General features: G+C 38.6%; 1 protein-coding gene and 1 long non-coding RNA gene across 2 annotated transcripts; one reads left to right on the plus strand and one right to left on the minus strand.

Annotated features, from left to right (window-relative positions):
• Positions 1-936: 936 nt before the first annotated feature.
• acsbg2 (acyl-CoA synthetase bubblegum family member 2) lies at positions 937-24,387 on the plus strand. Its single transcript, XM_042483722.2, has 15 exons — positions 937-1,136; positions 6,570-6,705; positions 7,382-7,503; positions 9,760-10,031; positions 12,173-12,261; positions 14,492-14,612; positions 15,091-15,171; positions 15,428-15,577; positions 16,614-16,790; positions 17,748-17,929; positions 19,244-19,486; positions 19,598-19,815; positions 19,983-20,122; positions 21,320-21,566; positions 22,815-24,387. The coding sequence occupies exons 1-15, from the start codon at positions 1,130-1,132 to the stop codon at positions 22,931-22,933; spliced, it is 2,304 nt and encodes a 767-aa protein (XP_042339656.2). The 5' UTR covers positions 937-1,129; the 3' UTR covers positions 22,934-24,387.
• Positions 17,775-25,756, minus strand: LOC148189541 (uncharacterized). The gene is made up of 3 exons (XR_015776590.1): positions 25,623-25,756; positions 22,804-22,947; positions 17,775-17,912 (listed from the first exon to the last, which is right to left on the minus strand). It is a non-coding gene; the product is annotated as an uncharacterized LOC148189541 (long non-coding RNA).
• Positions 25,757-26,683: the final 927 nt, after the last annotated feature.

Consider the following 26,683-nt stretch of genomic DNA (forward strand, 5'->3'; position numbering starts at 1 on the left):
GCTTTTACTAGCTTCTCCAATTACATGATATGCTGCTTTCCCTTTGTTATATTATCATAAACTCTTTGAGGATATCATTTTGGAGTCTTCGAAACTGCTTATTGCATTGTAGCAGTGTAAAATATACTAAACAAACCTCTACTGATTGTGACATTACTCATTGTTTGCAGACCTAATTTTAACTCTCTGGCTGAAAACCAAAGCCATAAACCCAATTACACAGCTTGACACACCAACTCTGTACTTCAGGTTCTCTTTAGCCATCACGTCTTGCTATAATTATTATTATTATTATTATTATTATTATTATTATTATTTTATTTATTTTATTTTTTCAGATTTTTTAAAAACATATTGTGGGCTGGACAATATATATTTATTCAGTTTAGTTAAAAAAAAAAACAATCTGCAGATGATCTAATGATGAATATTATCATTATTTGCAGTCGTAAAGGGTTACAATTGACTTAAAATTAAGGAACATGCAAAGAATAAAGGAGATAAATTTGCAATATTTTTTATGAATGTAGGTCACAGGACGTGGGCGTCTTTACATTGTGCAGAAGAATGAATTCAGTCGGTGGAAAGTCATAAAGTCAAACCTGCGCAGCTGCACTTGCAATCTGCCCCCAGAAACCTTCGCATTCAGTTTGTCCGATAGTAACCCAGCGTAACTGCAACGTGTGTTTTGAGTGTGCGTGCAGGCGAGTATCTCTGTGGGGGGATGGGCTTGGGTTTCACAGCATCATCTGTCAAGTGTGTGTGTCCTCAGCGCCGCTTCCCCCTCCTTACTCATTTGGCTCGCGTGGCCTTATATGGAGAGTGGATCTTGTGGTGTGAGCAGTTTGAACCAATCAGCTTGCTGTGGATGATGGAGCGGGGGGGAGTGTGTCTGGAGGAAACTGGCCGGCCTGGCTGGGTGGGGTTTTTTAAGGGGGTGGGACCAACAAAGCCGGCTGGTGTTTGAAAATGAATGGTACGCTGCTCAAGTTGTAGAAACAGTGAGCTGTTGGCGCATCTGTGTGTGAAGGTTTAGCGACAAACGGCAATTACAGCGAGGGAAACAGGAAAAGAGGAAGATTCAAGAGAAAACCTCAAACACAAACCGGGAAAAAAAAGAAATCAAGCAATGCAATGTGAGTAGCTCAATTTATATGTTTTAATGTAGCTGAGCTGTAGTCCTGTCACATCGAACTCCAGCGTTCACTTAGACAGATCAGAAACTGCTGGTTAATATCTAAAAAAATCCCAGCTTGCTTATATAATGTTTAATGTATGACACTACAGATTTCATATGAATTATTATCAGGTAATTTATCTGGTTTTGTGCCATCACTTGTGATCATTTGGTTTAACTATTTCCTCTGTAGATGTTATTAAATAGAGCTCACGTTTAGCTTGCTTTGAGCACAAATATTTAACAAATACAAATACACAATTATTTAATTTGTACATCTAAAAGGAAGTGAAATGAGCAGCTCCATACAACATGTTGTCATATGCCTGCATGCAGAAGGGTGTAACCCAGCCAGCAGATCTGTGTGAATTTGCCAGATGACAATTAAATGGATGCCTTTAAAGCCCCATCCCACTTTTTAAGATGTCTCCATTATCTTTCAAATACTTGAAACTGGATCAATAATGCTAAGCTTGATGTGGGGACTGTGTAGTGAGGATGCTGAGGATCACGCCCAGTCATAAACCACCGTGCTGTTCAGAGGCAGCGGCTGGCTGAGGATGCAGAGGATGTATTGATAGAAATTCAGTTCATTTCTCTTGTTTTGGGTGACAGCAATAGTTTAGGACAGTCAAGTGGAGACGGCCAGGAGAGATTATGCATGAGAATAGAGAGATGAAACTAAAGGGAGGGGTGGGTTTTTTGTCTGTTCAGTTTGACAGGGGATTAACCTAACTGAAGTTTGCAGGCATGGGGGTATTGTATGGGAGAGCCCCTTGTTTGGTTTTAAACATTTATGGTTTTGGCTGATTATGGGCTTGAAATAGTCGTCTGCTGTCTTTATGAAGATGACACTTAATCACACTATTTTAATCAATGATGAAAATGTAAAAAGAGCTGGTTGTTATTTTCCAACTGTTGCATATTCCCTTTCTGAATTGAACAGCTGCTACACACGACTCTGCTCTACATTCATAATCCTCTCCTGATTGCATGAATGCAGCTGCAATAATAATGTCAGCTTGCGCAGTGCTAAATCCAACAGATAATTCATCCTGTGCTGGCACATGACAAGGAAATTAAACAAAAACATGCACAAGAGGATGGAACAACAAAAGTCTGTCTTTCTGGAATTAAAGGAATATCAAAGTAAATCTGGAACGATTAATCTAAACTGACTTTTTTGAGTGACAGAAATTTAATCAGCAGCTATCTTGAATTCATCCTTTGAAGCCAAACATTTGCTTGTTCCTCTTGCATCATCGTAAATTGAATATCTTAAGGTTTTGTACTATTGATCATGTAGGGGTGGTCAATATGGAGAAAATCAAATATTGCAATGTTTTTTGACCAAATATCTCAATATAGATCTGCGACAATATTGCAGGGTTGACTACTGGTGCTTTCACAAACGATTAAACATTGAAATTTTAATAATAATCATTAGTAATGTGGATATAATGATTAACTGGGTAGAGACAAATGGAGGAACAGCTGGAACAGCCAGGTAATTTCAGAAAATGACATCACTTTACTGTAATTCAGCCTTTAAAACCAGGAAAAGATGACACTTACAATAGGCTATTACAATATTCAAAAGAGTATGTCTTGTCTCATATCACAACATCAATGTGATATCGATTCGATATTGCCCAGCTCAAGACGATCGAGCATAGCAAGACATTTTAAGACATCCCCTTGGCTTCTGGGAATCTGTAAATAACGTTTTTTTAAAATGATTTTCTGACAATTTCTGACAAAACAATCCGTCAGCCAGCAGATTAATCAATACTGAGAAAAAATATTTTAAGAAATCACGGTGTTTTGGGAAGTGAAGGGGAAGCCCAGAAACGTGCACTATGGGTGAGATCAGTCAGCAACAGCATTGCAAGAAAAGGATTATGACAAATCCGAAAGTGATAGTTTACCACAGCAGGCAGGAGTCTTATTTAGGTTGTAAATCATGGATGAATGACTCAGTAAAGCCTGATGACAAATGATTGATGTTTTAAAGGCATTTGTCATCAAGTAGGGGGTTGTCACACCAGTCATGCATCTCCAGCTTTTGGACATGATCTAAATGTGAAAAGCTCATGTGATGAAACTCATCAGACATAAATGGACACGCTGCTGAGAGGAAATAAAAAGGGGGCAAGCAGGAAATAGCCTTAGGGCCTTTCCAGTCTGATTTTCAAGGCTATATTCATCCAGACATGAGGTACAAGTGACTGAGCCTTTTCTCAAGATCAGTGTCATGCCCCTCACCCATCCCAGCTCTTCAACACAATGATGGAGCATTAAGACAAAGGACAGGGGGGACATTTTAAAATGTCTGCCCAAAACAGAGCCCAGTTTACTCCATATCTGCCTCCACCCTCAACTTAAATCTCTCTACATACTGCTGGAGACCCAGAAACCCCAAACAGCTGTTTGCTTGAGGAATCTGCAGCTGCTGTGGGAGGAAGAGGTGAAATAAAACAGCAGCATTGGTGAGATCACCCTGTGACATCTGTCTCCTTTAGGCCTCCGTAGAACTCATTAACAAAGTCTCATCGGGGTCAAGTGGCGATCTCTGGAGCTGAAAAATGCTGCCAAGTGCCAAAACAACTGCAGTTTCTCTAATGGCCACTTGATTCTGGCTCCCAAACAGAGGAAATCCCAATAAACCCACATGTTAAAATGCCAAACTTTTCAGCAAATAAACATGTTTACAGCTTGGCACAAAAAAACAGTTCTGGTCTCTGTGGCTGGATTCAGTACTCATGAGAACTGTACAGGAGGTGAATTTTTAAAAAACTCACCAGTTTACAGTTAAAGTTACACATAATTAAGGGTAGAGCTGCTTTGGGTGATAAGCTATGGATAGAGTCCACAGACCCTCCAAAAAAACAGATGCAATGGCCAAAATGCCAAATTCAAGGCTACAAAATGGGAGTGCACAAACCAATGGGTGACGCAACAATGGCTACGTGCATAATCTTTATACAGTCCATGATCAGGGTCAGCTGGCTGCTTGACCTGAGCATTGGATTGATTTTCCTTCACAATAGCGATGACGGTTTAAAAGGTTGGGCCGTTTGAGATTTTCAGCAATTCTAGCAATTTTGTTGCTGCCTGTTTTAGAAACAATTGACACCTCTTTAAAAAGTCATTTTACCTGTTTTTGTGGTGACATATTTGAAGGTGTGGTTGGTAAATATGTGTCAAACTCTAAAGCTCCATTGAAAATATTTTCGTTCCTGCTCTCTGACCTCTCTAGAGCTCAATTGTGCCTGACAGGCGAGTCATGATAGTCACAATAGGTAGGCGAAGCCGCTGGTATGTGTTTTCAGCCCCCTTAAATAAACAGAGCAGCAGCAGCAGCTCGGACCTGTGATTTACCAAAAAGAGGGGGCATGAATGAGAGGGAGCGTCATGGAGGGGTGGGTTTTACTGTGGCTGAGTGGCGATGGTTTATTGTCTGGGAGGCATTTGACGTTGTTTCCTGTGATGAGGTAATGGCGAAGGCAAAAAAGGAATCTCCCTCCAGCTCTTTTGAAATGGAACAGATTACTTTTTACATGCCGGATCATCATGTGAATGATGAAGGATGATTGATAACAATCAGGCTCTTTTTGACTTTCATGCCCTCATATTTTCATATTTGGTTTCAGACTCAGATTTGCATGTCTTTCATCGGATTTTGTGGAACAGAGGAAATGTTGGTGTTTTGTTGTCCAGGCACAGTAATGAAAGGCAAACCATTATTTGCAATGTTATCTGCAGCACAATTTTCCACTTTGCCCGCTCAGTTGCACGTTCGCCATGCTGTTGCCATACGACCAAATTTTGGATCAGTTGCTGTATAGACAAAGGCAAGGTTCGTTCAGCAGCTCGTAAAGCAATCTTGAAAGGTTGATAACGTGTCAAATTTATATTGTGCACATAATGGTTCTTCTGTTTTCTGTATAAATTTAGCAGTGGTCAGTCACCGTATGTCATCAATGTTTAGAGTTAATTGTGTCTTTGCTAGAAGGCCACTCAAAGAGCACAGATCCGCCAAATGGCCTATCCTGCCATGTTAACTCGTGTGAAAAATAATTTGTCTGTCCACCCTTTGATTCATATCTGATCCATAATGTAATGGGTTCCTCTCTGGCCCATGCTATACCCTTCTACCAAGATTCAGAAAAATCTGATCTGTAGTTTTTCCATAATCCTGCCAACAAACAAACAAACTGAACTCAATAACCTTCTTGGTGGAGGTAAAAATTATACAGTGGATCCTGCACAAGAGCCACAAACTAGAATGGGTGTGTAAACATAACTACGAGTGCTAGAAAAAATAGCGTGACTTGGTGCCAACAGCACTCAGGTGTGAGTCTTGTGAGTACTGCAAGCTGCCGCCTGTCACACTTTGGCATTACTCTCGAGACCAAAGGGAGCAGTTCTTGTTTACTTTTGAAGTGTACAGATATCTTTTCAAAAGAGAGAGCATGCGTCTGGTTTCCTTATCAAATAAAAAGCACTCACACCCTGAAATAATGACTGCAGGTGTAAATCCTTGGCCTACACCCACTATTAGTTGTGAAAATATCTAAACATCACATTCTTAATAATATTTAAAACTGAAAAGTCCACAATATTTAATTACATATTAGTCTCACACACAGCCACATTTTAGTTTCTAGTCATATGATCATGTGAATATAGCGACTGATTGATGATTTGGGTACATGATACAAAGAGGACTCGCCATAATTAAATAAAGTGCAAAGAATGAACAGTAAGTTACTCTGTGTATGAAATTAGAGTTGAAAAAAGAAGTTACTTGACAATTAAACAGTCAGCAACTATTTTTAGAACTGTTTGACATTTCAAAAAAAAAATTAAAACGTTCTTGGGTTGTAGATTCTAAATTGTGAGGATAGGTGTCTTTTCACTGTTTTATATCAGTATAAACTACATATCTTTAAGTTTGAGGCTTTTGCATAAAATAACTCATTTCAAAAGGTTTTTTTTGGTTTTCAAAAATGTTTCAAAATGTTTGGACATCATTGAGAAAGCAACTGATAGACTGATCAATGATGAAAATAATCATGAGTTGCAGCTTTACACTAAATAAAACCAGTGCAATAGCTCAAATAGCCTTAGATTTGGGAAAAAAGGTAAAATGTCAAACTCCTCATTCAGTCTCTGAGGGTTTTTTTTGTGATGCTATTTTTGCCTTTTTTGAGATGTGCCTGATAGTGTTTGGATTTGCTTATACTATTTTGCATATGCACATGTGGCTTGTGTCCTGTCTTACTCATAATCTGTAACAGCCAACTTTACTCGTCAATGATGCTTTTAAGTAATGCACTTGTGATGTATACAATCACTAACGAGCCCTGCCGCTCCTCTTTCCTCTCAGTGACTGTGTGTGAGCCCACCGTCATGTCTGAAGCCGTGGTGATGGAGCCTCCCCGAGCAGGCGGCTTCCTGGAGTCATCTTGTGGTGCAGGGGACAGCGCAGCCTCCCTCGATGACGGCATCGTGGATACAGCAAAGTACGACCACACAAACACATCCAGGATACTTTGACACCGATGTCTCAAGAGCTTTGGCTAGATCTGAGGGGTCATAGGTTAAAAAATAAGTTAGAAAAATTCATTTTTCTGCTTTTTATATTATAAAGATTTTTTACCTCTAAAATGGGCCTGTGGTTTGTTTTTGTGCTTTTTTTCAAAGCCAAAAAGTTTGGGAGCCACTGGTCTGGAGTCAGATGTAGTCACAGATTAGCTTGATAGCTAGTTGGTGATGCTTTTTGCAGAATTGCAGCACCATTGTCTTTCACTTCGATTTGAGATGCAGATGACAGCAAAACATACCAACCAGGTTAAAGCATCAGTGCTCAGTGGGAACTCACATAATATTAGTAATTGTGCAGCCTCGTTGTGTGTAGGATTACATTCCTGTCAGTATAATAGTGGCTTTGTCACTTATGAAGCTTTAATTTTATGTAATAATAATATAAACATTACTTTGAAATTATTGTTGTTATGTAAGGTTGAACTAAAGGTATAATATGTGCTTTCAGGATGATGATGATGAGTTTTTGAAGGCCACAGTATTCCTCACATGACTCATGGCAGGTTCAGGTCTCTGCCTCTGGTGTCCCCCCCAGGATGCAACAGTCCACTCAGCTGTGTCAACTAACGTGTATTTTCCTTTCCTTTTCTTCAGTGAGTCTTCAGAGGAGGAGTCTGCAGGGGAAAGGGAAGAGGAGATTGGTGCATATGATAAAGTCACCAGCAGCACCAAGACTACAGAGGTCCCTGCTGAACAGACCTCAAACACACAAACGGGTGAGCGCTGAAGAAAAGCCCCGAGGGCGTTGTTTCAGTGTGTTTGCTCTTTCCTTGTCCTTCTTTGAACTCTAAAACTTGTGAGGGTGATGCAACTGGATTCTAATTATGATTAGCAATTTACAGGCTTTATCCTAACACCTCCTCCTAACATACAGCGAGCCAGCAAACTCTGGTGGATGGAGTGCAAAACAATTGTTTCTCTAGCAAGCAACACATTGCTCATCTTGTTCACTGATGCACAGATCTCGCTAGCACATTTCATTTGAAAAAAATGGAACAATCTGATGTGTCCACGCTCATCTGCATTTTTTCCAGTTAGGAGGTGTAAACACTTCTTCGTATCTGGACGCTTTGCAAATGAGTGAACGTCAGATCAGACCACGCTGACACTTTTTTGCGTTCCATCCACCAGAGTTTAATTACTTGGTGTTTGTTAGGAAGAGGTGTCAGTTGGATCCAGTCACTGTGTTGGTTTGCTGAAGTCTGCATTAGTGTTCTTTTGCTCTTTTTACCAGAGGAAGTTGGTTTAACTCTGCATTATTTGGCAGAACAAACTTGACTTCCCTTTTCCTGACGGCGTTTTCCAGTCCTCGCTTGGACATTCCTTCCTGTTTTAGTCACTGAGGGGAGATTCCTGGTACATGTTCTGCTTATTCCATAATATTAGTTAAGTTTCGCTTATCACTGTAACTGTGACGTGCGCTTACAGGAATCTTCATAATGACACTGAAAAGTCAAGTCAGTGGAGTAAATAATCTGTTAAATATTGTATTAGTTTACTTTCATAATATGATTATACTCTGACATCATCTTTCAGTTATTCTTTAAGATACTGACTTAAATATAACTTAACTTTAACTGTACATGTCTGCAGCTGCTGCAGATGCCCTGTCATCTGCTGTGTACAACCAGCTGTTTGTGTTCGGTCATAAATCTACCATCATTTAGTTCATCCGTCTTCCATATGACGCCATGGTTTATTGAAAACATCCTGTTGGCTGTCCGGTCATTGACCCACTTTTCTTTCCAATTGTAGAACACACAAGATGGAATTTAGTGCTTTCCCATTTTTAATTAACACTGTTTATTGCAACTAGGGTTTTTTTTTTTTTGGTTCAGGTCAGTGGTTTTATTGCTCATGGTAATTTTGTAGCTTAGATCTCTTAATGCTGCAATATCGCTATGAACTGGTCTCATGGGGCAAGGAACATGGGGGGTACGCTGTGAAGTTAATCCAAACCATCTTTTTTTAAGATGAAATCAAAGGTTAGTGCACTGCAAACGTTGCTAATAATCCCTCGCTACACAGGAAACTGTTTTCGCTCACAGCTATGGCCAGAATGATGGCTCTAAGTTGAATCAGGAAGTCGTTCTACAAACTGTGATGAACGTTTACAGCAGACAGTTAGGGTTTTTTTTTTATTTTCTGTTTGCTTCCTCTTTCTTTTACAAATAAGTTTGGCTGACATGCAGTGGTGGATGAAGTACCTGATGGCTATACTTGAGTAAAAATACAGATACTTTACCAGAAAATAACTCGGGTAGATGTTTCAGTAAACTATCAAAATAAAGCTTGACTAAAAGTTTTAAAGTATCTTATAGTTTACTGTACTTAAATATCTAAAGTAATTTCATGATATTACAGACATATAAAAAGTAAAATACAGATATTCCCAAAAAAGTACTGTAACTAAGTAGTCTTTTGTCTGCTGATATGGGAGTTGTTTACAACTTGCATGGGGATCTGCAGCTAAGCATTACTTTGATGAAAATGTTATTTTTATTTATGAAAATAATGACAATAGACTACACCTGATGTATAGAGTCCTTTTCAAAGCACTCAGACTTTACATTACAAAGTAAGTAAAACAACCTTCTGGGTCTCATTAGAGGATGTTTGGCTCAGACAAACTGTTAAAAAGTCAATATGGTTTGACAATATTAACTGTTTCAGAGACAAATACATGGCTTACATCACTGACTGTATGACTGTTGCTCAGGGCTAAGGTCAGACTCACGTATTTGCTTGGTGGCTCATGCGTATTTGTAGTTTGAATGTAGCGCCAGAGGGTGTGTGTCATGATGACATTACCTCCAACAAGACAAATTCTCTGTCTGTTGCAACTTACATGTATATTTGTAGAAAAGGGAACAAACAGAGAATTTAGTTCTGCATGTTGCTTGTAAAAATAAATCTGTTATAAAATCTCTTGGTAACGGTTTGCTAATTTTCTGAATGTCTTTTTGTTCCAGTGAACGCCCAGCGCCCAAGCTCCCTGGCGGTGCCAACAGCAGGAGAGCCCGGCCTGTCGACGTCACAGGGTGACGCAATGGTGAAGCTGAGGATGGGGGACTCTGGGCTGGCTGCTGAGACCCCTCTGACCGTCAACCAGATGTTCACCTCAGCTGTGGAGCGCTTTGGCGACTATACGGCTCTGAGCTGGAAGGAGGGCGAGCAGCAGAAGAGCCTGACCTACAGAGATTACTATCAGAGCTGCCGCACCGCTGCCAAGAGCTTCCTTAAGGTAGTTTATAATCCACTGAGTATTCTAGTATAAATAGTGGTGATATAGTAACGAATTAAAGCATCATCTTTATAGTTTATATTCAAATGCTTCCTGTTTAAATACAGTAATATTTGGAAGGATTTTAGCAGCACAAACCGTCAAAACCTTCCACTTTTAAGGATATTTTCAGCTTTCCCATTAATAAGTTTTAACACACATCAGAGCTAAAAGAATTCATGCCGAACTCTCCAAATTTGTTTTTTTCTATGTTTGATATCATTGCTAATTGAATATTTTGGGGTTCTGGACTGTTAGTTGGACAAAACAAGATTCAGAATATGTCATCTAGGGCTCTGTGAAATCAAAATAGACATTTTTTAATAGACAAGTGACTGTTCATTAAATGTAATTGACATAATAGATAATATTCTGCATTGAAATTTAAGTGTATTATTTCAGATGGGGAGAAGTAAAAGTGTGTAAAGTGCATGCTCCCTTTTTTTTAATCCACCCTGAGCAACAATTGTCCATCAGTATCAAACGTCTAAGGTTTCTGTTTTGCTTTCAACAATCGACACTGTTGTGAGTGTTTTAAAGGCCGTCTAGACAACACGCGGTGCATCACAAAGGAGTTGGAATGAAGTGTGAGTGGGACAGCTCAGGACAGGCCTCAGCTGTTCGTGCAGGACAGAGCACGTTATTGTTTACCGTGAAACTCAACACAGTCAGCATGGAGACTGGGCAGGGCGCACACATAAAGACATGCTGTCTCTCTGTACTTATACATACAAACAAACCTGAACTTCATGCTTCCACACATGCTGACTCTGCGACATGCAACGTGATGCAGAGCGCCACATGTCTAACACTCAGCTACCATTATGAGAGACATGAGTTATTTTAAAAAGCTCATTGCAGTGTTAAACTTGGTATCACTTCCAATTACTGCAGTCTCATGTATACATTTGGCTGTTTCCATAGTAACAGCTGCTGTGGCAATGTGCCTGCAGCAACCATGAGCTCAGATCAGCATGTAGATCAGCAGATCTGCTGCCAGAGATTCAAAAAGCCTCCAAATGTTTAAGGAGTATACAGACACTGTTTTCATTGTAAAACGTGATAATTTCACTTTTTTCATGGAAAGAATAGCTTTTTTATGCCTCCACGCCAGCAATACCAGTGGCCAAAGGGATTATGTTTTTGGTTTGTTCTTCTACCTCATGAACACGATTTCTCAGGAACTGATTAGAATCGATTAGGTTCTGGTGGCCACAGGTCATGGGTCAGAGTCACTGTGAAATCATCTGTCTCATTCTTGTGAACGTGATATCTCAAGATAAACAGCTCAAGGGAATTTTTTTCAAATTTGGCACGAACATCCACTTCGACTCAACAATAAACTGACTGGAATTCAGTGATCAAATGTCGAAGTTACTTTGAAAACATGTTTTTTCCCATAATTCAAATATCCTACTCATAACTAAATATCACAGAAATGTCTAAAAAGGTAAGATAATCATAACATAGAAACCCTCTCCTGAAGATTATTCAGCGTCATAACTCAGGAACAGAGGGAGAGACATTTGGTCAGATACGGACGTTGATATTTGGTTAATTTTAGGTTGTGACCAAAATTTAATGTCTAGTGCCAAAATCAATTTGATGTAGAATGCTGACAGATGTTGTCGATATTTTGTTGGTTTGAAGTTGTTTTAATAAGTAACCAAAATTAACTGGTTCCCAAAAGTCTCATGCCAGCGTCATCTTGACGTAGAATAATAACAGCAGGTGGAGCTCTGTTCATTTTCCCAAACTGTGGTTTAAAAATGAATTTAAAAAGGGGGCATCACAGTGGTTTAGGGGATACATCAACTACAACATCCCCCAGAATCCTACAGGGGCCCTTTTGTTGCATGTCATCTCTTTTTTTCTCCTCCCACATTTTCTGTCTGCCTCTCAGCTACAGTATATTCAGTCAAATGGCAGAAAATGTCCCCCAAAATTTAAAATTACACTAAACTTGCTTTGTCCCGGCTAAATTATAAACTGGAAATGGACTCTCAATGTAGATTTGCAGGATAGCACGATATTATCTCTAGGATTATTTAACTTTGTCTAATTTTATTTATACTTAAAAGGTATGTTTTGTTTTTCTACAGCTTGGTCTGAAGCGCTACCACGGCGTCGGCATCCTGGGCTTCAACTCTGCTGAGTGGTTCATCTCTGACATTGCAGCTATTTTGGCAGGGTGAGTTTCATCTTCATCTCTGAACGTGTCAGCGGTGAGCTCAGTGTTCGCTCACTCTGTGTTTATGTGTGAGTTTATGTGTGCATGTCTTTCATACCTGAGTGGTGTGATACTCAGCAAACTTGAAACTTGAAATGCGAGTTCACCAGAGCATAACCTTCGATTGTCGTCCAGTTCAGCATGTAGCCTCTCAGCTGAAAGACATTAATAGGTTGCAGTTACACCACTATGACAAACAGGAAACCGATGAAACCAAGTACTGTCCTGAAATGCCATTTTGAGTTACTTTGTGTATGTACTCTGGTATAGCACAATTAATTGAATATTAATTGTGACCAACATTTTGTCTTCCCACAATTAAATAAACATGATCCGCTGCAATATTAACGTAAAAAAACAACAACATCACAGTCTACTCATAAACACTGTTTCAACTTGGTTGGATTCAGTGGTTTTTTAAAAATTTTTATACAGTTGTATTTATAGTTTGCCTCCAGGAGAATCACTGAATTTAAATGAAGAACAACCTCATTCTTAGTCTATTTTAATGCAGAGATGTTTTAATTTATTAACAGAATGAAGAACAACATGAAAGTAAAAGCAGTGCTGCTTGTGAAAGTGCAATAAAATATTTTTTGTCACTAGAATCTATAAAATCATAATAGATAGCTGTGATCTCAGTATTCATCAAAATAATCAGGATTGTTATTTTGGCCAGCCCTTATATTCTTTACTACATTTCAGAGGAAAATAATGTACTTTATATTCCACATTTATCTGACTGCTATAGTTACTGGTCACTTTTAACGTTAAGATTTTACACTTTTAAAAATACCCCACACATGATAATCATAAAATTCCTTCCTTTATTATATGATGACCCATCAGCTTTTTCTGGAGCCCTTTTATGGGGGTCCCACTGTATCAAAAGTAGTTAAAACTATCTCCAGCTTGTCCAGCTACAACAGTAAACTGTTGCTCACACAAAGATCTTTTCAGAATTAATTATCCAATTATATTATAATGTGAGTCACAGGGCACAAGTACTTTTTGATGATAACACTCATTTACTTTTACTTAATTACACTTAAAAATGCTGGACTTTTATATGGAAAGGACTATTTCTACAATGTTGCATTGATACTTTTACTTCAGTCAAGGCTTTGAGAGCTTCTAACAGTAATCATATGCCTCGTTTCTGCGTCAGTTGCATGAAAATTTAGTGTTGACAACCTCAAAATGAACCTTTATTCATCTAAAAATTGAATCCATCTGAGAATCCAACAAAACCTCTTCAGTAAGAAACATCTGTGATAGCACACTGAGTGTTTCACAACGCCTGCCCAATCTGAGCCGTGATGATGGTGATAATTCCTATTTACTGCAGTTCATGGAAGACTGATCAGGTGTGCATTCTGGCATTGAGTTTGGTTCATAAGACGGACCAGTACTTGTCTTTTCGCTTGTGTGCTAAAACAAAAAACTGCAACACATTATGCTGATACTTTCTGCAGATTATCAAGTCTCCCACGCTCTTATTGCTTTGTAGTGCTGACACATGAAAACAGGAATGCATTGAAACTACGGTTAGCTTGTTAAACCAGTTCTGAATTACAGGTTTAGTTATATAGACTCAGTTGTAGATTCACGTTTGTTGTGGGTCACGTTGCCGGAAAGCCAAAATAAAAACAGTGCTGCTAAAGTAGGTCAGGTAGTTTCTGTGTTCTTATCTTCACTAGAAACGAGATAGTTAAGAATACCGACAAATGGAGAGAATAAAGAAAGTTAGTGGAGATACTTAACCCAAAACCACCCAAAAATGTTTTGTCGAGAGGAACGGTCACATCAATTATAAGTCTTGCTTACGTTGCGTACCCGTGCTTGTGCTCGTGCGGAGCACTCACACTAGTCAAATGAACTGGACTTTGGGGGGTCAAACACGCTTGGGCACGGTAAGGATTGCCTAGTGCGAGTGCACCCTAACATTGACTTGTATACTATGACACTTCTTTTTGCAATTGGTGGAGTCGCCCCCTGCTGGCCATTAGATCAGGTTTAAGCCACCTCTACATTAACTTGACTTAAGAGGCTGTGTCCACTTCTTTTATACACTCTATGGTTTTACATGGAAGATTTTCTAAAATTGCACAAGGGCAGAGCATTATCTGAATCTGTGTAAAGGTTGAAGGTAAGGTGCTGAAAGCCTGACTGACCTTTCGTCTGTTTGCAGTGGGTTTGCTGTTGGCATCTACACCACCAATTCTCCTGAGGCATGCCAGTATGTAGCAGAAAACTGCAAGGCCAATGTTATTGTGGTGGAGAACCACAAACAGCTTCAGAAGATCCTACAGGTGAGATCAGAATGAGTTACAGATAAATACTGAGGACATTATGAATTGAAGACATGATTACAAATAAAATTTTTAGGAAGCAGATGTCTATTTTGCTCCAACCACGATTAAAGTATATAAAGAAATATGGCTTGGTGGCATCTTTTGGAAATGAATAGAGATCAGCTGAAAACAAGAAATGACATAACAGATACATGTGACATAGCAGACACATAACATAACAGAAAAATCTCCTGTTGTGAGACACAATAGGAGTTTGTTTTGTGTACTTTTGAGATTGATGTTGTAGTAAGCCAATATTAGTAGATAGATAGTAATTGCCTTGTTGTTGAAATAAGACAATATTTGCCTTGTGTTTTGCATATATTTATATTTTAAATATTTAAATATTTGTAACCAGTAGTGTTGAAATGATGGCGTGTTGTTGACTATTCCCTGCAGTTATGTGCTAATTTGATTGTATTCTGATTGTTCACAGGTTGAAGACAAGCTGCCTCACTTGAAAGCCATTATCCAGTACAAAGATACACTAAAAGAGAAGAGACCAAATCTGTACACAGTAAGCACATTAAAATGTCAATCCTGGAAGCATTTATTTAGCACAGTATGAGCTGTGGTCTTGTCAGTGGCCGTAGAGCTCAGTGCATAGACCAACTAATGAACACGGGTGTTATTATTGGGAACCGTCAGCTTTAAAACTTTAAAAAAGTCGTTTTTTTTAAGTGGCAGGGAATTTAGACAGCCCCATGTCTGTAGCCATAGAAAAACATTTTGTTTAAAACGCATCATCTAAATGATTGTTTCTTTTACCGCAGTGGGCGGAATTCATGGAGCTTGGACGCGATGAGCCTGACGCACCCCTCGATGCAATCATCTCCAGCCAGAAGCCCAACCAATGCTGCACGCTCATCTACACCTCAGGGACCACAGGCCAGCCCAAAGGAGTCATGCTCAGCCATGATAATGTAAGTTCAGCCAACTGTGTTTCTGCCTCTTCAGACGAGTGTCACATGTTTGGCTCCTGATGGCAGAAACATACCTGTTTGTTTTTGGTTTTTTTTCATTTATAAAGGGTGAAAAGTGCAGTTGCAGCTGACAGATATTTACATCTATATAAAAGTACTACGCTTACACTGCCTTTTAGAGAGGTTTCTATTCCGGGATGAATCAGCAAAATACCTTAAGGAATGAAAATGACTCCACCTTTTAGTACTTTGTGTTCAAGACAATAACCGTGTGTGCTATCATCAGTGGCGGAATGTGACTAAGTGCCTTTACTCAACAAGTACTATTTTGAAATACTTTTGCTTTACATGATGTTTCTATTTTATGTTTATTACTTTTACACCACTACATTTAAAAAAAAAAAAACATTGCATTTTTTTCTATACTATATAACTTGTTATTTTCCAGGTTTAAACTATTAATAGAAAATATAACTCAAATTATGATGTAGTATCATAAACTAATATACCAAGCAGTATACAGAGTGATTTAAAATATGCCCTTCCTCTACCTGCTGCAACATAAGTGACGCTTACACATGAATCCATCAGTAATTACAATCCAGTGATAAATTATCATTCAGAAATTGGCAATTCTGCATAGTAAGTAAATTTACTTTTTGACATATTTAAAGTATATTTTGACGCTAGTACACTAGTACATATTGTTGTTTAAGGTTTTGAAGGCGGGCCTTTCTCTTGTTGCAGTATTTTTTCATGGTATTATGACTACTTTTACTTAAATTAAAGATCAGAATACTTCTACCACTTGCTTTAGTTATGTTAAATTAGACTCATAAACATGGCGCCTGGATGTCTGAAACAACTTTTTACACATGCATTTTATTCTTCTCAAAGTTCACCTATGAAACACTTTGGTCATAAACATTCGACAGTTTGTGTGCATCTTGTACAGAAAAGCAGGTCTCAGTGTGACCTCCCATACATATGACAATTAAGATACCTTATTAACTGTATTCCTCTTCTTTCCTCTCAGATAACGTGGACAGCGCTCTCCACTGCACGTCACGTGCGTCTGACAGACGCCCCCCAGGCTCAGGAGGTGGTGGTCAGCTACCTGCCGCTCAGCCACATCGCTGCTCAAATGGTCGACATCTGGTGCACCATGAGGGTCGGAGGGGTGACCCACTTCGCTCAGCCAGATGCACTGAAGGTGAGACACAATAAATGTGTTTTTAAATGTTATGAACGGTGCACAAACACATTAACATCCAAACTATGAGGCTCATTATTATCTCCAGAGATAGATATGTGACTATTAAACATTTTTATAGAAGGTGGAACAGGTCATTTAAAATAATCTGATGCTGACACAATGACATTCCCTGTTACAGTATATTTGATTTATTTACATCAAAATGACAATACTAAAATATTAATAATTCATCCGTAGCATCTTTCATGCAGAGAAAAAGTTCAAATTTCTTTATAAAAACAAGATTAAAAACACTGTGTAGAAAAGAAAGAGAGCAAAAACAAACTAAGTGAATAAATGTTTATATTAATCAAACCAAACAATAATTTAAAACATTTAGAACAACCAGAGGAGTATATTTTAAAAATCTTAAGAAAAAAAATCTTTTTTTTTTTTTAGAAATTACTTTTATCCAACATTAAAAGCCAGAGTTTAAAAAGAATAATTTTCCCACTTTAAGGTCAACAGGGAGAGTATTTCATAGACTAGGGGCATAAAAACAGTGAATAGTCATGAATCAACCGGTCATAAAAAAACCTGATCTTTGAATCATGTGCGCCGTTTATAACGTGCCCTTTCATGGATAATACAAGATTTAATCTGCTGTGTAAAAAGCTGAGCTGCTGCCTCTCACGGGTCTTTAATTCTCAAAGCTTCTTTCATTCCTGCATCATCATCCTTACACGTTCATTAGCACGAGTGTGTAATGTAGTTAACAGGCGTAGATTAAGAGTTCCAGCATGTTAAGGGGAAATCCTGAGCGTTACATAGACATGAAAAAGAGTTTTATATGTCATCCAACAATTTTCAAAGAGCATTGCAATGGCCGATCTAATTTTCTTCTACTCATCTCCATGTGCTCTGTAAACTGCATGTTATATTTGTGATAAAAAACTCTGCTTTCTTGATCGTCAGGGCTCTCTGGTGAACACCTTGAAGGAGGTGCGTCCCACAGCCTTCATGGGCGTCCCACGTGTGTGGGAGAAGATGCAGGAGAAGATGAAGTCTGTTGGAGCCAAGTCTTCCGCTGTGCGCAGGAAACTGGCTGCCTGGGCCAAAGATGTCGGCCTGCAGACGAATCTGACCAAGATGAATCAGTACGTGCACATGAAATTAGTGCTTCAAACAAGACATTCTTAAATCACTCCTTGTTCCTGTTTTCATGACTCCAATCCTGTCTTTTTTTACTGAAATGTTATTTTTGAAATGTTATTACTTCTCTCTTATGAGATCACGGTGATCAGTATTAATCTTGAATGCCCCAAAAATAACATATATGCAATGCTATCTGTTAAATGCTGGATTTATGTGAGCCAGTTTAAGTCATGACACAAGACTTAGAGGCTACAGCCATGTTAGCGGCTCTGTGAGCTACATGCTAATGTCACTACGTTAGCATGCTGATGCTAAGCAGGCGTAACCAGCTAAGTATAGCTGAGGCTGATGGGAATTTCCGTTTTGCAGAAATTTGATTCTGAACTACGGGAGCCGAGAACAGCTTTTGTATTTATAACGCTGTCAACATTATCTCAAGATCACAAGTTAATCATTTAATTATCATGAGAAAACCAGCTTTGTTATTGCAAGATAATCAACCTGTTATCACGAGAAAACAAGGTCATTTCCTCACACTGATTATGTTTATCAGAGATGAGGAGTGCCATGCCAGCATGCTTAGATAGTGTTTTGACAACTCTAGCAACTTCTTCCAGCTGAAAATGTTCGATCAGGGAGTAGCGATTATTGATTAACACATCAGATTGTACTTCAGTTAAAGATCTAACAGCCAGAAATTGCATTTTGTCTTTCTGTTAGAGATTACATTTAGAAAAGTCCCTGTCATTTAAGCAGAAGACGAACCCAGCTGCAACTTCAGGCTTTTAATGTGATAAATGATCTCACTATCTCATAATTAACTTTTTTTCCAAGATTAAATGAAGATTAAACTATTATCACGAGAAAACGAGCTTTGATATCATAAAATAGTGATAACAGCCTTTATAAGAATTGCAAGCATGGAAGTTTTGTCTTCTGCAATAAACCAAAGTTTTGGATACATGTTTTTTGGCCTGCTAATAGAGCCAGATAAAAAGTTAAAGGATCACAATAAGTTATTACAATTCATCCATATGGAACTATGGATGTCTGTACCAAATTTTATTACAACCACTCTAATAGTTGTTGACATTTCACTTAAAAATGACAAATGTCCAACTTATGGTAGCACAAGAGGAAAGCTCTGGGGGATCACCAAAATCATCAGGATTTGTCCTCTGGAGGACATGTATTTCTGAACATTTCATGGCGATCCGTTCAGTAGTCGGTGAGATATTTCAGTGTTACCATCCCCACTGCCATGCTGCTGACGCAGCACTCACTCACGCTTGCTGCTGTTTTTTGTCTCTCCACAGAGGTGGAGCAGCTGGCCGCACACCGATCAGCTATCAACTGGCCAAAAAGTTTGTGTTCAAAAAGGTGCGTAAGGCTTTGGGCCTGGACCGCTGCAACAAGTGCTACACCGGCGCTGCTCCCATCACCAAAGACACCCTGGAGTTCTTCCTCAGCCTGGACATCCCCCTGTACGAGCTGTACGGCATGAGTGAGAGCACCGGCCCTCACACCATCTCCATCCCTGACGCCTTCCAGCTCACCAGGTACTTTTTTTTTTTTAATTAACATCAGTGTGATTTGACACAGAATTTCCAACTCGTCCCAACTCCAAACACATGCTTGTTGGTGAGTTATAAAAATGTTTTGTCCTGCAGTTGTGGTAAAGAGATCCCAGGGTGCCAGACGAAGCTGCACAACCCAGACGAGGAGGGTAACGGTGAGATCTGCTTCTGGGGCCGTCACGTCTTCATGGGTTACCTCAACATGCCCGACAAGACGGACGAGGCTCTCGATGCAGAGGGTTGGCTGCACTCAGGTGACCTGGGCAAACACGACCAGAAAGGATTCCTCTTCATCACCGGAAGAATTAAAGGTACGTGTTCTGTAGTCCTCGAGGAGCTAGACGACAGTCAATAATGTGAATTTGTACTGGGTCGAAGAGAGACAGAAGATTCTTGTTTACAGCTTCCAAAAAGTATTGAGTGTCCTTTTGCTGTAGATTTTTCTTCATCTGACTGTCTGTGTTTGTTTGTTTTGTAGAGCTGATCATCACAGCAGGAGGAGAGAACATCCCTCCTGTTCCCATAGAGGATGCTGTGAAGGAGGCCCTGCCGCTGATCAGTAACGCCATGCTGATTGGAGACAAGAGGAAGTTTCTCTCTATGCTGCTCACCATTAAGGTACGAAACTGAGACCTGGACCTGAGGCAAGATGCATAAAACAATACAAACACAGAAATGTGCATTATGCGCACTCTTTTCATCAAATTTATAAAGCCGCAACATACACCTGGATATGTTTTGTAAATCTCAATCTGGCGCATGAGCCTCATGTCCACCCCCACAGTGAGGCATGTATCGGGTGTTTACATATTAATATCTATAGCTCCTCCAACACTAGAGAGAGCCGTTTCGAGGTTCTTCAACAGCGTGAAATAAGCTGTCACTGTGTCACTGACACACAGCTGTGTCTGTCGATAGCGCCCATACCACAAAATCATGACATTTACCTGCAAATTATAATTGCATTGATATCCCAATCATTATTATTAATCGTCAGAATGATGAATTATAACATTTAGAGCTCATATTTAATAGAAACAGACTTAAATTATGTAAACACTGAAGATTTAATCCAAAGATGATAGAAAGGGAGATAAACAGAAATAATAACTAAATCACTTTTAATTTAAAATGAAGTTTTATGAAGGCACCCTTGACATTTTACAGAGCACAGTGTAGACTGCCACTTTTCATTCATTTTGTTATTTTTCAAACAGCCTAAACAATCATTTTACTCTGAGGCTACTTCAGTCACCTTATATTTCATGTCCACCTTATTTCATCGTCAGCTACCTCTAGAAAACTGTGTGCACACCTGGTCTAAAATATGTCTGAGGTGCACACATGCTTCTTTTTATAAATATCACTTTATGTGAGAAATGGCGTTTGCATGTTTGTGGATGTTTGTATAGACTTTACAGCAAGCATGGTTCTGTTGCTTAAATCAGAGGTGAAGTTGAAGACAGCGGGGCATCCTAATGAGAAGGAAATCGGTATTCATGTAGATAAGACAGGCTGGCTGTTAAAGAGAGTGGAGGATATCAAATGCAGACTGCTTATGCGTCCTGTCAGGAACACTGCACCTTATCTTAATACTCTTATCTGATATCTGAGAGTCGATGCATTGTCTCACCTGAAAGAAAGAGCAGCATTAACAAACGACACGAGACATCTCTCCTTAGATGCTGCCATCTAGTGGGCTTCAAGGGAAAAAAAACAAAATTTGAAATGCATTAATGCTTAAAACCGCATGGCCAAGAAAATTCAAATATAATGCAATAAAATGTAACTTTTTTTATGTTTTCCCCTCTGCAGTGCCAGGTGAATGCAGAGACGGGCGACCCAGAGGACGAGCTCACACCAGAAGCTGTTGAGCTGTGCAGGAAGCTGGGCAGCAATGCCACGCGAGTTTCCGAGATCGCAGGGGGCCGAGACCGGGCTGTCCACGCCGCCATCCAGGAGGGCATCAACAGGGTCAACGAGAAGGCGACCTCCAACGCACAGCGCATTCAGAAGTGGATCATTCTGGATCGGGATTTCTCCGTTTCAGGAGGAGAGCTGGGTGAGTCGTTTCGCAGAAACTGATGACTCTAATTTCATACATCTTAAGCCTCTAATGTGTTGAATTAATATGGAGTGAATTAATGCTTGAAACACCTTCCTGAGCTACTTATGTAAAGAAAGGGCTTCATCTAACTCAGTGGTTTCCAACATATTTTAGATTAATACAAAGTGTCCATGTGTGATGTAAGCGGTTAAATCTAAGAGTATTTTTTTTCCTTCTCAGACTTTTTTATTTGAGTAACTTAAAGGGGAGCGGTAAATCTACTAAAGCTGAAATAATGAATTTTCATCAATAGAAAGCCAACAATTTCTCAGGCATTTTTCAAGCAATGAAAAAAAAGCTATTTTAATAAGTCACTTGTTTGTAATGGCTATTTTTCACTGTTTTTTTTTTTTTACTTTATAGACAAAATGATGAATAGATCATGAAAATAGCTAATAGTTTCCAGCCTTTAAAAACTAAACCAAGCCTCAAAAAGGAAAAATGACAGAGCACAATCTGAAAAAAAAAAAAAAACAAAACAATTTTTGATCATCAGAAATTATTTTCTCATTTTTCCTACCCCAATAATTGTGACCGACCACTTGGGAACCACTTATCAAATGAATCTATGGTTTATTCAAGTCACGACTGTGTTATAATTTTCCATTTATAACATTTTCCATTTTTTGCATGGCAATGTTAACAGATGCTAACAATTGCTGTTTTATTATATAGATTATATATGTCACAAATACAAATTGAGTTTTTGGTAACTTAACAGAATAATAAAATCAACTGCTTTTTCAGTCCCTAGATTTACATATTGTTGCCATCTTAGATAAAAAAAACAATGTTGACAAAGTTTCTTCTTAACTTGCAGCTGAGAAAAGTTAATGATTTGCAATGTGTGTCTTTGTAATACTCAGAGTATTGCAAAACATTTCAAAATTCCTGTAATATTGTATCGCCATGCAGGTATGGTGAAAATATTGTATCTGTGGGCCTCTGTTGATTCCCTCCCATAGTAACTGATGGAATTATTTTCTATGTAGAAATCAGCCTTCATGCTGAATTCTGACGTTGAATCTGCTGCAGACTCGTGTGAGCAGCACTTAGAGTGAAATCTCAGATACAACCACGTCCAGGGGAGTTTATGTGACCTCCACGGTACAAAGCAACTAAGTTTAGACTAAACCTCGGGTGCAGTTTAAACTGTGGTTTGAAGAAGTGTTTAACATTATGAATTTCTTACTTGTTCTGCAGGCCCAACCATGAAGCTGAAACGTCCGGTGGTTGTAAAGATGTACAAGGAGCAGATTGAGAACTTTTACAAGGAGCTGGCGACTCCAACGACCCCCGACAACCCGCTGCCTCCCAAATAGAGCTGCTCCTCTACCTGCAGGGGGATCCAGACTGAGTTAACATGCAGACTCACCTCATTCAGCCAACCATTTTTCTCTTGTACAAAAAAACATTTTGATTGCCTTAAGTTTTGGTCGTTCTGTCTTGGTTTACATGTGGGTGTTGTACAAAATCGAAAGCTGAGAAAGAAGCCATTGTAAAATAGCTTTATGATTTTGAAGACATAATTGTTAAGCTGAAGTCAACTATTTATTTGGATTATAATAACGGTAATATCTGCAGCAGGTGGATGTAGGAAAAGTTGTTTATTGCACTGTGTTACTTGACATAAAGAGACAGAATCCAAAAATAGAAGTTTATGGGATATTTTTAGAGAAGTAATTTGTGTTTTTGAACATGTTTTTCTTAATTTATTTTCAGTTTGCCAAAGTTTACATGGGCCAAAATGAGCTTCAAATGAAGATTGAAGATTGAGTTTGTAATTCAGCAATCATCTCCAAATGTTTACTGGCCTTTTTACATGTACTTGGTGGTTTGTTCTTGCCTTTGTTTTCTGCAAAGGTAGTTGCAGAGACAGGGGTGTATTTAAGTCTCATAACTAAGCATCCAAATTTTGTTTTTCATGCTGTTAAAAAAACATGTCATTGAAGCCATATCTATTGCCTTTTGTAATTGTAAAGTCAGTTGTTCTGTGTGCTGACTCGATGCAGGCCGTTACACACCTGCCTGGTCCTGTTGAAATGTTTTCCAACAGTCCCTCTACGTGTACACCTGCGATGCTTTTTGTGGAATATTGTAAATATGTTTTGCTTCCATTGTCTCTCACTTCTTTCTACCTAACACTTGATTTTTCAGCCATTCATCCAGCAGCCCAGAAATCTCATGACACGGAAAAAAACTGCACCTGGACTAAGAAATGTAAATAGATTAGATTATATGTAGCTCAATGGCAAATATATCAACTGGTCTGTTGCCATCCCTTAAACATCACACACATAAATGTTCAAATGCTCGAAGTTTTAATCTGGAGACCACACGTCTTTAGCCTCCTTGAAGACATTTCATACTTCTTCAAAGTAAAGGAAGTTTTAAAGTAAGAGATTGTTGTACTCCAAAGATCCTGTATATGAAGTAATGTGTAAATAATAAACATATCGTAGGTATTTGTAGCACTCTGCTGGTTGAAAGTGAAGGAGGGTTTGGCGGTGACGGTTCGCTTGAAGTAACAGGAAAGTTCAGGGTAAACAAAACGGAGCAATTTTGCTGTATATAAAATTAAATAAGGACATGACGGTGATTCAGTGCATCTGGATTAACCTGACCTGAAAGAGCTGTTATTGTTATATATCAGGGTTGAAAGATGCAAATGTGCATGAAACTACAGGAGACAAAGGAAGAGGACCTGTTTCTGTCTACAGACATGTGAATGTTTGTGTGTTTTATCAGTTATGGAATAAAAGTTGAATAAGCTCAAGTGTTGTTTTATTCATAATTTATTCAACCAGAAAGGCCCCATTGTGACACAATTTTTCTTTTGTTAGTGAGTCTTGGTTAATATGTGCAGCAAAATTAAAAAGTATATGAATATGAATAATGGCACTTGTTAAAAGCAACAACATGGTAAACACAGATTTTTAAGTATTTTTTTAACATGCAAAGAGAGGGTAAAAATTCCAAGTTTAGTCGCCTCGCTGCTCGTGACAAGCTTGCAGGGCGTGAAAGGAAGAGGCAGATTTACTCATCTGTTCAGCTGGTTGGAACCATGAGCTTTTTTTTTCTTCAATTATTTTGTTTTGTAGTTATTGGAGTAATGTGTCAGTAAATTGGACTGCCGCAATTACCCAGTAAAGCCTTTCACAATAGAATCAACGTCTGTTTTTTTATGCCTATTTAGTGTAAAGTGCTGCAATTATTCTTACTGTAAAAGTAGCAATGCCGCAATGTAGAAATTCTGTTATACATAAAATGCCATGCATTCAAATTTTTACTGGGGTAAAATTTTTTAAAAAAAATCACTGCAGAATATTCTTAAAATACCTAAACTGCTTGTTATGTAGTCCCATTTCAGAATAATGTATATTATGTTGTATTGTAATTATTGATGCATTATTGTGTTGCAGCTAAAGCTGGTTTTAATTCTTTTTTTATAGTGCTGGGTAGCTCGTGAATTTCTCCCTGGGGACCAATAAAGTCTAAAGCTATAATAAATACTGTAACTTCTTGGTTATAATTTGTAATATTAATGACTCTGCAAAGCAACTATTTCTATTAAAATTTTCAGATGTAGTGTAAGTGTAAGGAGTCAAGAGTACAATATTTATCTCAAATATACAGGAGTTGAAGAACTGAATGGGCATGGCATGTAAGCTCTCAAGTACTACAAGTACCTTTAACTGGTACTGTACACGAGTAAGTAGTTGCCATTTCACTGCACCTGCACAATGTGATGAATATTATGACTTCAGCTGATTGTGAGTTGCACTGATTCTCAAGTTTCACGATGGCTGCATTATCACACGCCTGTTGAAGTATATTTGATTTCCTTACAATTTAAGTAACAAAGTAAAATAAATGCTTATGAATCCAATATAACACCAAAAAAAAAAGCCATAGGCTGAAAAAATACAAAAGAATTAAGTCAACCAACAAACACCTTCAGAGTAAAAATACTTCCTTTGATTTCTCAGAGTCATAGTAGTAGTAACTTACCTCTCATGACGGCCGCTGTGGGTGCTTGAGTTTTTCACCAACCACCTACAAGTATTACAAAAACCCTGCAGATATTTTTCAAAGCCAGTATTCTGTGTATATTGATGGACTGGAGACATCGTTATTGTCATAAGTAACACCTGTGCTTCTCCTGCTGTGATTGGTCAAAATGTCAGCTGTGATGGGGCTTGACCTGACGAGTGCTTCATTAAAGGCAGGTGTGTTCAGCCAGTCCAACCAACAGTAATGAAAAATATGTTGTCTGCAGCAAATGTCCAATTAGATTTCTCAGGAATTTTGGTCCAAGGCATTTCCAAAACATTATACATTTAGAAACATCTCTCAGTTAATTTGTACTTTATAAACTCAAATGTCAGGGTAATCACTCAAGATTTCTCCAAAATGCTAAAAATAAAGGTTGTCAAGAACTGAAAGACTATGTTGCCATAAAACTAGCCATGGGTAATATGGATAGGATCCTTTATCACTGTATTATGTAATTTTACTGCATTTTAGGATTATTTTCATTATTGATTAGGAAATATCAGAAAATTCTAAATTCTTATATTTTCACCCTATGTATCACCCTGATGGTCCAAACAGGTCGAAAAAAACAGCAAATATTCACACCCGAGAGGCTGGAAACAGTGAATTTCTTGGCCTGTTTTTTCTTTAGAACATTACTTAACCAGGTTACAGATTGACTAATCCATGTCTCTTCAACGTCTTTCAGGCCAAGGACCCCTTTACTGAAAGAGAGACAAAGCAGGGACCCCCAGTTTCATATATAGTATAAAATTCAATTGCAGATTAATCCAGGCATGTAGAGGCCTATATCAGCCTGCAGGCTGCAGTCTTGACCTGTATTTGCTTTTCAGGTAGGTGAGGGAGGAAACTCCACTTTGACAAAAGTTTTCAAAAGGCAAAATATGATGCGTGCATGTTAATGTGTATTTTCAGACTAGTTTTATTTATTTATTTTTTTAAGGAAAAAAAAAGAAAAAAAAAATGATCATACAATAAATTGGCAGTCCCCCTGCAGTCACTCCCAGGGACACCCT

Source organism: Plectropomus leopardus, chromosome 5 (assembly GCF_026936395.1).
Source record: "Plectropomus leopardus strain MGB_pleo_1.0 chromosome 5, ASM2693639v1, whole genome shotgun sequence".
Classification (NCBI taxonomy): Eukaryota; Metazoa; Chordata; class Actinopteri; order Perciformes; family Serranidae; genus Plectropomus; species Plectropomus leopardus.

Coding starts and splice junctions, on each gene's coding strand:
- acsbg2 (XM_042483722.2), top strand. Junction 6,706..7,381: donor GGCATCGTGGATACAGCAAA/GTACGACCACAC, acceptor CCTTTTCTTCAG/TGAGTCTTCAGAGGAGGAGT. Junction 10,032..12,172: donor CTGCCAAGAGCTTCCTTAAG/GTAGTTTATAAT, acceptor GTTTTTCTACAG/CTTGGTCTGAAGCGCTACCA.